General features: G+C 38.5%; 1 protein-coding gene across 1 annotated transcript in view; it reads right to left on the bottom strand.

Annotated features, from left to right (window-relative positions):
• The window catches only part of RORB (RAR related orphan receptor B), a gene marked incomplete at both ends in the record, with an annotated part of 125,317 nt that overhangs the window by 32,665 nt on the left and 76,729 nt on the right, over positions 1-15,923 (bottom strand). Inside the window, one exon of the mRNA XM_082301658.1 lies at positions 2-87. Within this exon, the coding sequence (XP_082157784.1) occupies positions 2-87 (86 nt within the window). The remainder of the gene's footprint in view (position 1; positions 88-15,923) is intronic.

Raw genomic sequence — 15,923 nt, 5'->3', positions numbered from 1 at the left:
CCTTGCAGCCTTCACATGTGATGACTCCATAGTGTATTCCAGAGGATTTATCACCACAAATTTTGCATGGTATCACTTCAATTTGTGCTGAAAAAGAAAACAAGACAGATATTTTGGGTGTATAATTGTATTCAATTTCTTTTTTTCTCGAAAGGAGATCTTTCAAACTGGAGAGCAGATAACCAGTTGACCCCCAACAATACAAAACTGCTTTGTATTGTATGTCTGGTTTTGAATGCTTTGGTTAGGCAAATTTTAAATGCTTCACATTCTGTAGTTTCTGCCACACCCCATAAAACTCTTCAACATTTTAAGATGTCTCTCAATTATTAAGTTTTTCCTCATATTACCTTTTTTAAGGTATTTTTTTTTTACCAGTTTACTTTATAATCATTATTGCTAACGACAGTCATTAGGGATCCTAAACAACAATCTGGATTGTTCTTTCCTACATACTTCAAATATTTGTGACTTTCCATTTTTCTGAGGTAGAAATACACGGTGTATTTTGATGCCTTTTTTAAAGCAGAGTAGAGGTGATGAAGTTTTCACTTTCTTCAAATTATGTCTTCAAGACACAAAGATAGTAATACCACTGTCAGAGACAGGCTGGTAAAAGCTTGCTTAATCTCCCTGTCTCCTCAAACTTTTTAACACTGGGTCATTGGCAGGCAAGGTGTACAGATGGGGTTTAGGTAGCCAGTGGCTGTGTACTAGGAGAGTCAGGTATGATCTGAAAATGTTTAAATACGGACATGCTTTAGATCCTTTTTTAAACATAGTGGTCTTTTAATTCTGAGAAGGAAAACATACTTCACTACCTTCCTTTTTTTTTTTTGCTAACACAGCTGTTTGATTCTCTCAATTATTTCAAATCGTGTGTCTCTCCTCTTATGACACTGTAAGAGCACATACTTAGACATGTAAGGAAGAATTGTGCCTGTATTTTAGTCAGATAAACTGAGAAGAAATGTTAAACTTATTTTCTTTCCCTTTCATTTGTTCTTCTACATAGGATGCGTGCCGCCCTGCTATTCTCCTGCTTGGAAGTAGAATCATGTTTGGAAAGTAGTCCTGGCAGATGTTGTTTCTCCATGCCCAGGGCAGGAACAGCAGCAGTTCTCTGCAACTCAAGTCACTCACTGAATCCTTGAGCAGAAAAGCTTTTTTAGTAGAGCTACCCAAAGCACAAGGATAGATAACTGTTAGTACTTTAACAAGACACATTTAACTCTAAAATGGATTGAGACAGGGAAACAAGATTATTGTCCAGAAGCTAATCCTAAGAAGAGCATCCCATTTCAAACTTTTAGGCAGTTGAAAAAATTAAAAAAACTGGAAAAAAACCATACTTAAAAATGACTGCACATTGTATACTAAGCACTAAACATGCTTGCACAGTGGATGCTGTGAAAATATAATCATATAGACTGGATTTTGCCCCATTTCTACTTATGATTATCATTTGTCTCTTTTAGCAGAAGTCGGAAGTTTCCTTCCTACCACTTCCTTTTTCCTACCACCTTGTAGTTAAACAACCAAAACTCAGTACTGTGTCCCAGCAAGTCACCACCACATTTCCCACTGAAAGGCACATTGCACACCCTACTCCCTTATCCTCCTATTCAGTGTAGAGGCTCGTGGGGTAAACTGCACATGATGAACACTAGCAGGCCCCCCACTTTGGAAAGTCAAATAACTCTTCCCTTGGGACAGTATATCGCAAGGCAACCACGCAAGAGGAACTTACATGGACAGCTGAAGACACTTTAGCTCACCATTGTGAACTCATTTTCCTGACACAGTGTTTCTGATCTAGCATAATTTTAGGCATTGGTCAGGCAAGCAAATCAGTTTTAAAAGTGCTCCTAATCTATGTTGTATAGAGGGAATTCCTTAACAGAGAAGCACCTGCAGTTGGAAATTTTTCCAGGTTTATCCTGCTCAAGAATTCCTATGCCTCAAACCCCCTGGTATAATAGAAACATTTAAACATGAGCCTCCAGGCACTGCTGTTTGTGAGGTTAGTTTGAGCAACTGCTCACAGGTCTCTGCTTCAGAATCATGTGGATGGAGAAAGACTCAGCTCTGGGACCATGTGCTGCTCTATGCTTCAAAGACATATGTCAATGTCAGAGGCAGGAACTACAATGAGAATGTAAAGAGATCTGCAGAAAAAGACAAAACAGAGAAAAAAACCACAACAAGAATATGAAGGTACTTTTAATGTGACTTGCATCTACCATTTGTAACTCTGATAGGAACAGAGAGAATAATTGATCCTGTGACACTAATTGCATTTAGCACAGTACTTTTCCCTGTAAGCAAATAAAAATTTCATGCATGAGTTTCAATTATGAGCTCTACATTCATGGTATTTGTGGGTCAAGTCCGTAAATGCTAAGGCTCTGGGTTTCAATTAATATGTAAAAAATATTTTAGACTTTTGACTCTTCAGTTAATCCAAACCTTTATTCAAAAATAACCATTCTATAAATTAGTAAGTACAGGTTCTCTAGGAAATTGCTACCACTTCTCCTTAGAGAACTCACAGAAAAGACGTCCTTAGGACACAGAAGGCATTTGAATAAGTTTGGAAAGGTGTATTTTGTTACTGTTCCCCAGATATTTCGTTTTTTCATAAAACAGCAGAGCAATTTTAGGAGTCCTAACAGAAATCTTGATTATATAGGCCAGATAAAAAAGAAACCACTGTATTGTCAGAAGGGTCTTGAGATACTGTTATGAACCTAGAGTGTACCATGTTTCTCTTGCAGATATAATCACAGGTCACAGATTGCAGAATATTCTGAGTTGAGAAGGACTCCCAAGAATCATCAAGTTCAACTCTTAAGTAAGTGGCCCGTATGGGGATTGAACACACAACCTTGATATTTTTAGTTGACACAGGATATTACACTTTTTGCACATTCCATTTTTGTTTGTCCACCTATGATCTTATGTTGTTTTTCTTATTCCTTTCACCTATTAGACAAACAAACAGTTCAAGGACCTGTATATCAGAATCTCTTTACAGCTATTATAAAATAAGCAGTTTTCTTCTGAACTCCTTAAAAATAAAAAATTCATTGACAAAGTACCACTTCCTAAATATTGATGCAAAAATTGAATGAACAAACAGTAATGGGGTTGCCACAATGATAACTTTCAGCAGCACAGGAACAGAACTTATTTTCTCCCAATGTAGGAAACATGAGGAAGGAATAAGAGCAAAACTACTTAGCACCACTTTGAAAGTCTTTCCACTTGCCTTCTCAACTCATTCTTACTCTGATACCACGAGCAGGAGAAACGGCTCCTGCCTCTTTTCAAGCAAGCCTCTACCTGAGCTCACTTGCCTGATTTTTCAGTAAGCACACTGAGATACAAAAGCCCGCAAACCCACCATCACCCTGATGTCTAAGAAAACATAATGGTTGGATACATGCTGCATGATGATTGATCCCTACTACCAGCAGTAGCTTCTTTCCTCAGTACAACAGGGTCATGCATGTCTCCACAGTATTTATCTCTTATTTTATACTTAGGTTAAAGTTCTTTAGGATGGGGAATTGCCTCCAGTTTTACAGGGCACTCTACAAATTGTAATGCCACAATGGAAATTAATTAATACTACATGACTAGTAATTATAATCCACAGATGATGGGATAACCAGCTGGAATCTAATTCATTTTCTCACGACTACAGAAAGTAGGGTGGAATTCTATCAAGGAAGCAAGTCCAAAATTGTCTCACATATTTGAAATGAGCACTTAAATATAAACAAATAGGTAATTATAAACATCTTCAAAGAAAACATTAGCTCAAATGCTGCCCTAAGAAAAATCAAAAGTACACTGAGCTGCCTTTTTCTTTCACCAGTAGAACATTTATACATGAGCACAAAATTCATTATTCTAAAAGTAGGAAAATAATCAGGTTTCAAAAGTTGCTATATGGGTGAAATTAGGAATGAATCTCTAATGGGAGGCACAGCTAATTCTCTGAATTCCTCTTGAAAGAAAGGTAAGAGTCAACACGGCAGCTAATGTGTCTGATGTGTATTTGTGTGGACAGTCACTCACATGTATATGATGTCTAGTAGAGAAAAAACAAAGCTCACATTTTATACAATTTCAGTTTAATATCTGAAGAACTTCACTTGGGAAAGACAGAATTATAATCTCACAGAATTGTAGCTTTGGTTTAAGGGGGAAAAAAGACTCGAGCTTTCAGTATTTAGTTCTTGATCAAAAGATGGTAACAAAGCATGCCAGGCATAGACTTTCAAGAGGAAGTCCTCTCTTTAATTTGTTGATCCAGGAGGGATTGCACTTGGAAGCATCATGGCTAATTAGAGAACTGATAGTGAAAAAACCGGTTGCTTCACCTTTCAAGAATTCCCATCATCCTTTGTTGCATTTCCTTGAAAAATGCTGGTACACTGGCCTAGTTCACTTTCATGTTTCTATCCCTAAGTCATTTCAAATTAAGTACATTCAGCACTTTTATCTACTTGCCAATTACACCTTTTTTATCCTGACCTCTGGAAGAAGGAAATGCTTTTTTTCCTTGCATGTTACTGTCAGTAGAAGTTTCCATGGAAAGTTAGGCTCCCAACTACATCCCCTTTGCTACTGGAATATATGTTCTGTGGTTTCACAGCAAGACTTCAGGTGCTCTGCATTTGTATTTAATAATCTGAAAATATACAGCTGAAGGTACTAGTTATGTTTACAGCCTCTGTCACACCTCATGCAGTGAGACCTATATAGTTAGTAATATCTCAGCAAGTTAATTAATTCCAGATAATGTTAATTAATGTCTGTAGACATATTAGCTGTCAATCATACCCCAAATGAGCCATTAGACTAAAGGAATATGGTGCAATTCACCCAGGAAAGTAATGTTTTCATAAAGTCCTAGCACTTTCAGACAGTGATACCCACACCAGACTGTGGGTCTGGCCCCTGGACTTTGTTACAGCAACGAAGACTCTCTGCAAAGCTGATGGTTCTCAAATAAGCCAGTCCTGCATCTCATGAGCACAGATAACTGAACCCCAAAAAGCAGAAGTTCTTGTGTATCTCCATGTTTCATTGGGCACACATATTAGATGTCATCTGCACATGAGATGTAAAAACGTGTTATGAATATCAAGGTAAGCGATAGTCCTGGAACCTGGATATTGAGAAATCTGGTAGATCACTGCTCAAAACAGAAATGGGGTACGTTTGTGCAAAAAAGATTTTTCCCATAAATGCATGCAATTTTCATGTCTGATTTCTTTCATCATCTCACACTCTTAGCAGAAGTTCTTTTAGTTTATAACCAATGTCACTTGGAAGGTTATTTGGTAACATGTTTTCTTTTTCCCTTCCTCTTTCATGACATTCCTGTAGGGAAAAAATGAACAAAAACCCCCCCAAAACCCAACCCAAAACATGCTGAATTGCACACCAACTCTTCTTACAGATCAACTCTGCCTTTTATTGCATGGAGAGTCTAAAGAATATTGGAAAAGAGTATTTTAAAACCCCAAGTTTTTTTCATTGCAAGTTTTTATTTAGTTACCCTGTGCATCCTTACTGTGTACATTTAAAATCTATTAAAACAAAAGATCAAACCTTAGAAATATGTGTGATAATGTCTGTAGAGTGATGAAAAGTTTTAAACTTTTTTTTTATGTGCTGTATATTAGCCCTTTTGCATGTGAAGAAATATGCTTAAATCTGCACTGTAAATACATACTTTGGAAGATGTCTTCATGAGTTCCATGGCCATAGGAATGTTTACTGACCATTGTCAAACGGTTTGAAATAGATGAAGTAATATGAGTTCAAATGATTATGGCTGTTCCACAGCCAAAGGTAATTTAAAATTCTTCATGTTATCTCATCTTTTTGTATCTTATTGTTACATAGTAATTTTGGAACAAGTCTGGAAAGAATGATATACACAGATTACCTGCCTTTACATTCAACAGAGAAGGTGAAATTATAAGGAGAAAAAATGTGCACAGTATAGCAACCTTTTCCCTAAATGCTAAGAAGCACTGAAGTAAGAAAAAATGTTTTGTTCAAATTCTGTTTTTTTCCTTTCCTAAGTGTAATTACACTGGACCTAGCACTATTATTTAACAATTTATGTATGGTAAAAAGTAGTTACATTTATGATGGTCCTGGGATACAGATGAGATAAGATTTTCACACAGATTTAACATTGTCTATTAGACCAAGAAATACATTCTTTTAAAAAGAAATGCTTTTGGACCCCTAGTTTTGTATCTTACCTTAGACAGGAGCAAAGGACTTCAAGCTTAAAACAGGTTAAGAATAACTGCTCCAAGCTGAATTTCATTGTAGTGGTCAACTAGAAAAGCTGCAAGATGTGCAAGGCTGTATGCTTCTCTGTGAAGCAAAAGCAGTTGTGAGCAAAAAAAAGTAACAATTTTAAGAGCAGTGATACAATGTTGTGAGATGATGCTAGATTTTGGATCACAAGTCTTTTTTATTTTTGGCAGACCTGATTATTTCAATTAATTAAAATAATTCGTAAATTGACAGAAAATCTGGATTTTCATTGGGTCATTACAAGATAGCAGTGGTGATGCAATTTCCTGGACTCCAGAAAACTCTGCAGCATTGTTGCCAACGATGTTAGCCCAGCACTCAGTGAAACACTGAGATTAGGAATCTGACAAAGGTACACAAATTGCTACCTAGAAGCTTGTTTCTTTAATTTGGACAAAATGGAGTGGCTGAAGTGTACAACAAGCACAAGTGTTCAGGGCTTTTCCAGACTTTTTTGAATGGTTCACAAGCAAGAAAGACAGCAGAAGAGAAGAACTGCCTGTATCCTCTGTTGGGCAGTGATGACTAACACAAAGTAGAGCCCATTGTCCAGATCCCAAAAGACAGAACTCATGTCTCTTGCCAGAAGCTATGGCTCAAAACTTGATCCCTGAAAGTCTCTGCTCATAGAGGTCAGAAAGTGCCAAAGGATCAGTAAACTCTGATAGCTCACCTAGCACTCTGTAAATCTGTATGGAAGCACTTTCATTGCCTCTCAATGTGGACTTCTCCGTATTCATCTATGAACTTTTTCCCCTAGCAACTCAAATTCATGGAAATTATGTGTGTAACTTCAAAGGATGGTGCTACAGTAATATAAGTTGTTACACAACAAAAACATGTTGCCACACTGACGATTTGGGCTCCAGGTGTGAGTTAAATCAGAGTTATTTAACTAAATGATCAAGGCCTTATCCTGGGCCCCATAAATGAGCTCAGAAACTTGCCCTATTCAAAGGGAAAGATTTAAGTATATAATATATGCTGAATTATTACTGTACAGTTTCTGCTTCCCTCAAAGACTCAAGCAGTGGTTCTGCTGATACTGCACACTTTCCCTAAAGAGATTATTATGGTAATCGCAAATATTATACTACCCAAGCTATCTTACATTTGAGCTCATCAGATCCAATGTTCTGCAAATAATCTCTAGCAGCTTTAGCTAAGTGTTTATATAAGCTGGTCAGGATGACTGAGTAGTGGTGACCATGTTTTCTGTGCAAGTCTCTAAAACAGTGAAAGTGCACTCAGTCAAAAAATAGCAACCCATACAGAAAATATGTTGCATATGCAAAGTTCTTACCTATGAGAACTGTACTCAGTATTTACTCTGCCAAACTGTTTGTCACAATTTTCGAATGTTTAACTTAAAATGTTTTATAATACATCAGGTATTTAACAAGACAAAATATTTTCTGTCCTTATTTCTCCTTACTCAAAAAGCTACTTAGAATGTGCCAAGTATTTCTGACCTATTGTTTCCTGAAGACAAAAATCCACGGCTGTATTTTTTTCCCTTCTCGATAAATGGAGTAATGAACTTTGCAAAGGAAGAGTTCAGATACTATGATAAATATTTACAGTCCATCCTGCTTGTCGAAGCTGGCTGATATGGTCATACAATAGTCAGGACCTTAAGTTAATTCTTTGTGTTAGATATGGCACAGATGTCTGCCATATAGTTACAAAGCTGAACAACACAGAGAGAGATGCTGCAGGAACATGCTGCGAAGACCTGGCTGTGCGATCACACACAACCTTATCTTTCATCACGCCCAACCGTTACTGTTTGCTGGAGTGGCATGGAAATGAACTTAAAACTTAATTCATCTTGTAGTAGAAGAAGAGTGTAGTGGTTATTCTTAACTCTGCCTGTGGCAGTACCCTCTTCTCCAGCTCTTTGCTACTGGACTGCAGCTGCAGCACACCGACAATCTTCGTACCCCTCCTCTCCTCCCCCCTTTACCTGCACAGATTCATTTGAATGTCCACAAATTCCTATACTTTCAGTAACACTCAAACCCAGAATTCTATGCCATGCAAAATATTCAAGGGAAATGAGGACTGTTGCACTGCTAGATTTTAGCAGTGCAGCAAAATGAAGATCTAACTTGCATTATCTGGGAATTTGTGTGACTACCATCAAAGTCAAGGGAACAATTTCCAATCCACTTTCCCGTACTACTTTTCTTGCAATACCTGACTTTAGACACAATGTAACTCCTACAAGGCAAAATTATAAGAGACAAAGGCAATAACAAACAAATATTAATAGTGATTTCAACCTGAAATGACTCTGAAATCACTCTGATATTGCCTTCTTAAAACTTTTTGAATTTCTTCATATTTCTCCATATTTTTGATAATCGCTATGGATTTTCACTTTTGCACATTCCTATTTAAATCTTTGCTCCATCTTCTGAAAAGCATTTAAATCAGCTGGAGATATTCTTGGATTTGCATCTGTTGCTGTTTGAAAAAATGTTATACTTACCAGCTGTCTACTTACCAATTTAATTTGCCATCTTTTAAACACAGTAGGAAAAATTATCTTTAGTAAAACTCCAAATGCAGTTGTCTCAAGGATAGACTTGTACAACATGTTTAATATTTCCCTCTTTATTATTCCCTATTTATTATTTTTCACTGTAATGTCCCATATTGTTAAGGAAGTGAAGAATAAAAATATTTCAACTCACCAGTTGCATCAGGTTTTATTTCGGTTTGAATATCACACATTTCGTAAATAAATAAGACTTCCAGGAGCAGAACAGTAGTCTCCCTACAAGCCTCCTTATTCACAGTTACACCTGTGCTGTTGCAAAAGTGGAGTCTTAACAGACTGCATTAACAAGATTAAATGGAAGAAGTAATAAGGCACAGACTGTTCCATTTCATTAAAGAAGGGAAGAAGAGTGCTGGAGGCACTAAGTAATGAAACAATATTTTCTTTTGATACCGTATTAATGTATGCATTTCCTATTTCAGTCCAATGATTTAAATTTTTTTTTTCTGGAAATTCTGAAAATAAATCTCAGCTTTCCTATGTCATCAGTTTTTGTTTCAGACATATGTAACACATGGAGAATTAGAGTGGCAGCTGTAAGATGCCAAATTATTACAGATAAAATCTCCATGTTGTGAAATGACACCTATGTCCTGCCTAATTTCAGCCAGAGCTAAAAAGTAAATTTTCTTCCAGTGTTTTTAGATGTCATGTGACAGACCTGTCTGAATTGCCCCTGCTGAACATCCATTACATTAAAGGAATATTAATTGAATCCCAGTTGCCCCGAGGCTGTACAGAAAAGAGGAACTTAGGGGCAAGCTCACAGTATCAATTTCTAACAGAGCTGCTCAGAGCCTGGAACTGCTATGTTCCAACCACCCCCCCACCCCCCCCAACCCCCGGCCCAGGCTTCTATACTGGCTAGAATAGCATCCTGGTTCATAGGTTACACTTGCAAAGGCATACAGTAGCTGTTATGCACCAAATGTGGTGCAGTTGAACACAAAGCAAGATTCACATGGGCTTTCTGTCAAAAATAAAACAAATCAAAACAGTACACAAAGTACATAAGAAGAGCATTTCTGCAAGCCAGCTAATACATTACATGTATTGCCTCTCACTCACTCACTTTTCCCTTTTGAGTCTTTGTGGATTTCCTGTGCTTTGAAAGAATTCCTCTCACCTCTCTGTTACACATCCCCAGGCTTCTCTGCTGCATCGTTACTGCACTTCAGGGAACATTTCCCTTTCAATCTGTTTTCTCGTGCCCTAACCTTTTGCATAAAGAAGTTGTTGGAGTAAGGGATGATTCAAATTCTAACAGTTCTGTCTTGCTAACCCTGCATATTAATTTCCTTGGAATTTGTGCCAAAGTTAAAACAGAGAGGACTTAACTTTCAAGATTCAGTTAGCCTGATACATACAGGAGACTGTTAATTCTACATACTACTGGGAAAAATAAACATTCAGAATTGCCATCTCAGCCACTTTGCTTTGAATGGTAGCTTGGTTTAGATAAAAACAGTTCAGAAATTTTCAAATAAGAGACCAATGCAAGAGGAAATATTAGGGGAGAGTTCTGAAGTTTATGAAAATAAGCAGAATTATTGGAGATTGGGGAAAGTACAGAAAACAAACAAATACATGAGCTGGGAATAGTCAGGCTGAAAAAATATTTTTCCCAATAATACGGAAAACGTTATTTGAAGGACAACAAGGAACAGGATGAGTTAATTACCTCTAACAACTCATTTAAATCTGCATAAGCATTACACAGCTATTTTTTTCATGTCTGTTCCTAGAACCAGTCACATATAGACAACATGTGTTGCTCTGGGTTTACAATCTTAAATAGAGTCTCAAACTCTTGGCCTGTGGCATTTTGATGAATAAGTATTTCCTGGCTTGGTAAAAAGTAGTTTGCTCTCTATTATTTCATTAATCGAAGCCCTTTGATGTTATGGAGCATAATTTTTCTTGACTGGGTAGATAACTGGTGTATAATTTTCCTTCTGTTGCAACAGCATTTCATTCTGCTGAAGTACTGATTGCCTAACAAGACTTTAAGTCTCACTGTTTCACAAAATATAAGAGTTTCCCATTAGACACACTGCTTTCCTTTCAGATAAAAAACCTGGACCAAAGAAACGGCCAAAAGAAATGAACAATATTCAAGGGGTTTTTCCCCCCTCTTTTCCCTCTCTAATTTGTGTAACTGACAATTAGTTCTGCATGAGTCAGAAAGAAATCAATAGATTGTTGCCAAATACTGCATACCCTTCTGATGCATGATTTAGTACCAAACTAGTACCTAGCAATGATTCCAGACACACTGGCTTTCAAATCAAGAACTATCATTGACTAGCAGCCTAATAAATCCCACTGTATGTCCTGTTGGATGTGCTCTGCCTCTACAGGCATTAGGGTGTAAGGACTTAAAAGAGCACAATTAACTGCCTCAAACACTGTCAAAGAATGAAGTTCTTGTAAGATAAGCCACCACAACAGGAACTTAGGAAAAGCACAGATGGAAAATAGGGAGGCATTAATACCAGACCTAAATGGAGGTGAAGGTTTGGAATTAGCACATCACACTAATTCCACTGTGCAGACTGTGGGAAAAATGCGGATGGCAACAACAGGGAGATGCCAGGCCTGGTGAGGCAGATCTGGATAATCCATCCAGACAAAAATTCCCACCATGGCAAACTGTGAGAAAGGAAACAGCTGCTTGCACACATGCCATTCCAAGTTATGGGAACAGCATCTATGCCTCATGGATACTGGGGATGTGGACCTGGAAAAGAGTGGTACCTCCAGAAGAACACTTAGGGACCCCCAGCACCAAGCAAACCAGCATGAAGAACGACGAGCAGGATGCCAGAGGAATCCATGTGGTGGTGGTAACTTTTGCCGAATCTTGCATTCTGTCTTCCCCCTCCTTCCTCCTATTTCTATCTCTGCCTCTACCCCACATTTATGATTAAATAAAATCCGTACTATTGATTTTGATGTATGGCCTTGTCCGCACCTTAATTCAGGCAGAGGCATCTCTTAACAATCGGATCCTAACATAGGGCAAGCAGAATTTGGATGCAGAAGTATATGCAATATTTATGTTTGAAATGAGACCTCAGTTCCAGAAGAAAATGGAAATACTTTAACTCTTACAGAAATGTAACGATAAAACACCATTTTCAGTTTGTGTTTCTAGAAATCTACCCCACTGATTCTCAGCTGAAAAAAACCCTATGTTGAAAAGTAATTTCAAGAGCCAAACAAATACAAAGTGAAAACTCCATTCATCTACAGCACAGGTTAAAGTAAGGTCTGAAATCCAGATATTATAAGCTTCCTTTTGACCATGAAGCTGTCCTATGAGCTGGCTTAATAGCCTGAACCAACAGACAATCTCAATAAAAGGCATCATCATACACCTAGCTTTCTTTTTAACTGTTTGAAGACAGAGATCATAGAAACATAGAAGAGTTTGGGTTGGAAGGGACCTTCAGAGGTCATCTAGTTTCAGCCTTCCTGCAATGAGCATAGAAAGTCATATTTTCACATTAATAACAAAATATTGCCTAATTGTGTTCAACAGGAAAGAGATGTTTTTTTAGTTGATAAATATTTTTGAGGTAAGTGGTTATAGAGAAAAAAGGCAGAGTTTCTAGCACTGTTTAATTCTGTACCACCCATATCATGGTGGGGTTAAGGTTTCAGGAGGGAGCCAGGTCCAGCAGTGGCAGGACTGCCATCCTTTCGTGGGCTTGAAGGAGGAGGTGTGCAAGTTTTTGGGTCAGCCTGGAACAGCCAGCCCCTCTCTGTCACTGGCAGCCTTTTCCCTGTTCCTCTGAGGAGAGCCTTTTCTGGGTTGGTGCTAGAAGACACAAAATGAAGAGAGCAGCGGCACTGAGGAGTGGAGCCCCGCCGAGCTGCTTGGGGCCTAAGTGCAGCCACAGCAACTGCTACAGCAACCACAGCTGCAGCCAGAACTGCCAAGTGCTCCATTCCTGCTCGCACAGAGCCAGCCCAGCAGAAGGGTCCCCTGACCTGCTTCAGAGCCCACTCAGGTCCCACCAGATCTTGTCTTGTCCCCGTTTTTCCAGTGTTTTTGTGATGGGGGAGGGAAGTCAAGCTGTGACTCTCCCTGACATATACTGCATTTGTTTTCCCAAAAACCACGTGGCCCAGCATGCGACCACTCACCATTTTTGCCTTTGTCTGGGAAAACCACATTGAGCACTGTCTTTGGGAAGTGTTTTTGTTTGTTCAGTGATGAACACCCTTTTTTGTGCAAAACACTCTTTTGTATGCTCTTTTATTAATTTTTTTTGGTTATTGTGATTTTTCACTTAAGTGTGATTACAGTTTATAATCTTCTCTAGTATTTCCTCCACTATCACAAGAGGGTGGAGGAAAGGGGGTAGCTTGAGTGGGTTTAATTTTCCTACTGTTTTAAACTAGTACATTAAGAAAGGAAGGAATTTGACACTGAACACCTTGGAATATAGCCCTATTCCTAAATGAGTTAATTCTCTCATCAGTCCAATTTGCTGAGCAGTTAATAGTATAACACCCACAATCACAGAATGAACTACGGAAATGAAGAATGCAAACAATTTATTCCGCAACTACCATGGACAGGGAGTATAGACTGCTCCAGATACACCAGTCATGAGCTTGTGATGCACCTTGCAACCACCTGACAGCACAGCAGCCCTCCTGCCCTGGAAGACATCTAGGACAAGCAGAACCCACAGTCATGGACTCAATGAACTCGACAGAAATCTAGGAGGGACAGGTATTAACTAGGCAAACTGTGCTTGTGCATATATCTCTGTATATACGTATACAGTTTGAAGATGTAGGAGCAAGGTCTGATGTTGATGGCATAGGATAAGGGCTGGATAATGTCTTAGTTACAGTCAGGACAGGTTTAATTATTTGCAACAGCCAGCAGGGGCCATGGCTAGGATCCAGAAGTTATTCTATACGACCTCAAGCCATTGCCAGGGGCAGGAGTAAGGAAGTCTCTTCTGCGGAGAATGAGTTCCTTCCAGTCAAGTAAATAGGGCAGAGGGAGTGGTCCTGTAACTCTGGTTCTGAGGCTGAGAGTAGCTGGGAAACATGCATTCTGAGCAATCACACCTGAACTGTTTGCCAGTCTTTTACACTTTGTTATACTGTTGCTATTTCTGTTCATTTTCTTATCACATTGCTGTTTCCAGTAAATTTTTCTTATCTCAACCTGTGATCTTTACTTTTTGTACCTCCCATTCTTCTCTCCATCCTGCAACAGGAGAGCAGGGAGAGTGGGAGGCACATGCTTTGGAGAGTCTCAGTGGGAGCACTAAACTGGGAAGCACTATTCCTAAACCATGCCACACCTATAGATAGAACTATTTTTCTTTTTCTGCTCTTGGTAGTTGTATCAAAAAGTATCCAGCTGTCTGGATAGCTCTCTGAGTAAGAGAAATGAAAAAACAATGTGTATCGGTGCACAGGCAAGACTACTGGTTCAGAACCTCATTTGCTATGGACTGATGCAGGGTTGCCAAAGCCAATGAAGCTGTGTAATTATACTGACTGTGGGTCAGCTCCTCTTTTCATTTATTCCGATGTTACAGAACAGTTGAAAAATAAAATAGAGTGTTAGAAAAAGGCTGTAATTGTATTATTCTCTTTCTGAAGGCTGCATATGATATATCCCCCAGTCTTAACTGCCAGAACTGCAGAAAATTGAGCAGCAGCTTCTAGGTTGTGGCCCTGCACAATTATGAAGAAGGTGCTTCTGTTCATTTATTTTAGGAAGTAGGTATTGTCCTTGGAGAATATGATCAGATGAACCTTGCTCTCTCTTTTGCTTTGTATATTCTTCAGCCATGCAAGCTCTGATCAACCTTGCAAGTGCCCTTTCAGATGCTGGCCTTCCTCCTTTGCAGATATAGAACAGAAAGAAAAGTCTTACTGTATCCTGAAATTCTTGTGATCTGTAAATCTAAGTCTCTGCAGCCCTAGGGACATTTCAACAATGTGAATTAAGTTCTATTCCACTTGCAAGCTAAAGATAAAAAAATGGTGACGGCTACTTTCTAGATTGAAGAAGCATGAATAGAAACATATCAAGAATCCCGGCGCTTTAATCAGAGCTGCTATATATGATAATATATGGATAGCATAATATATATGCGTTTACCCCAATCACAGCAAAAGGATCAGCACAAGAAGTTGGTAGCAGGACTTTCTGTCAGCTCATTTTTTACTCTATTTTACATTTTCTGGTGAAAAGGGATCCCAGCAGACTGCATGAAGGGGAGCCATGAATGAGACAGAGCATGCTCTAAAGGTCTATTATTCCACTGTGCAGTACATTTTAAGTTAAAAGACTTCAGAAATTATAAGATACGCCATACCTCTATGTACAGAAAATAAGTATCTTTGGACAACCTTGTAATGTTGAGGTGACGAGCTTCCTCTGTTGATATGAACTCTTTAGGTCCTTACAAAACACTGAATGAGTGAGTGTTAAGAACTAGGGACCAGAGTATCGTCCATGGAAAAACTGGAAAAGAAATTATGGATATGTACGAAATAGTATCTTTGAGCCATACTGGAAGTGGTGAGCTAATAATAGAGTGGTCTATTATTACACTTCCCCATTTAAACTTGCAGGATCTATGTGAGTGACTTCTTTTGACTGACTCTTTTGTCTCACCACTTACTTATTGTTTAACCTTCCAAGGAGTGACTGACCTCTTGATGAAAAAAAGTCTCTTCCCTAAAATGGATGATACGTGTCCCAGACACATCTAAAGAGAAATTCACAGCTAAATACACTCAGGAGCAAGTCAGGTATTTTAAACTCCTACAGTCCAGATGTTCACACATCACCTAATCAGGCTACCAAACTTTGACTGTAGGAAACCACTGACTTTACAGAGAAATTATTGCTGTTTTCATTATTTCAAACCCTGTGTGTCACACATCGTGTGTGTCAAAATCTTGCTACTGGATGATAGTACTGGACAAAATTGTTTGTAATGGGCTATTGCCTGTG

The sequence above is a fragment of the Coloeus monedula genome, assembly GCF_965178545.1.
Source record: "Coloeus monedula genome assembly, chromosome: Z".
Lineage (NCBI taxonomy): Eukaryota > Metazoa > Chordata > Aves > Passeriformes > Corvidae > Coloeus > Coloeus monedula.
The sequence above is the reverse complement of the archived record's forward strand: the minus strand, read 5'-3'. Positions and strand labels throughout refer to the sequence as shown.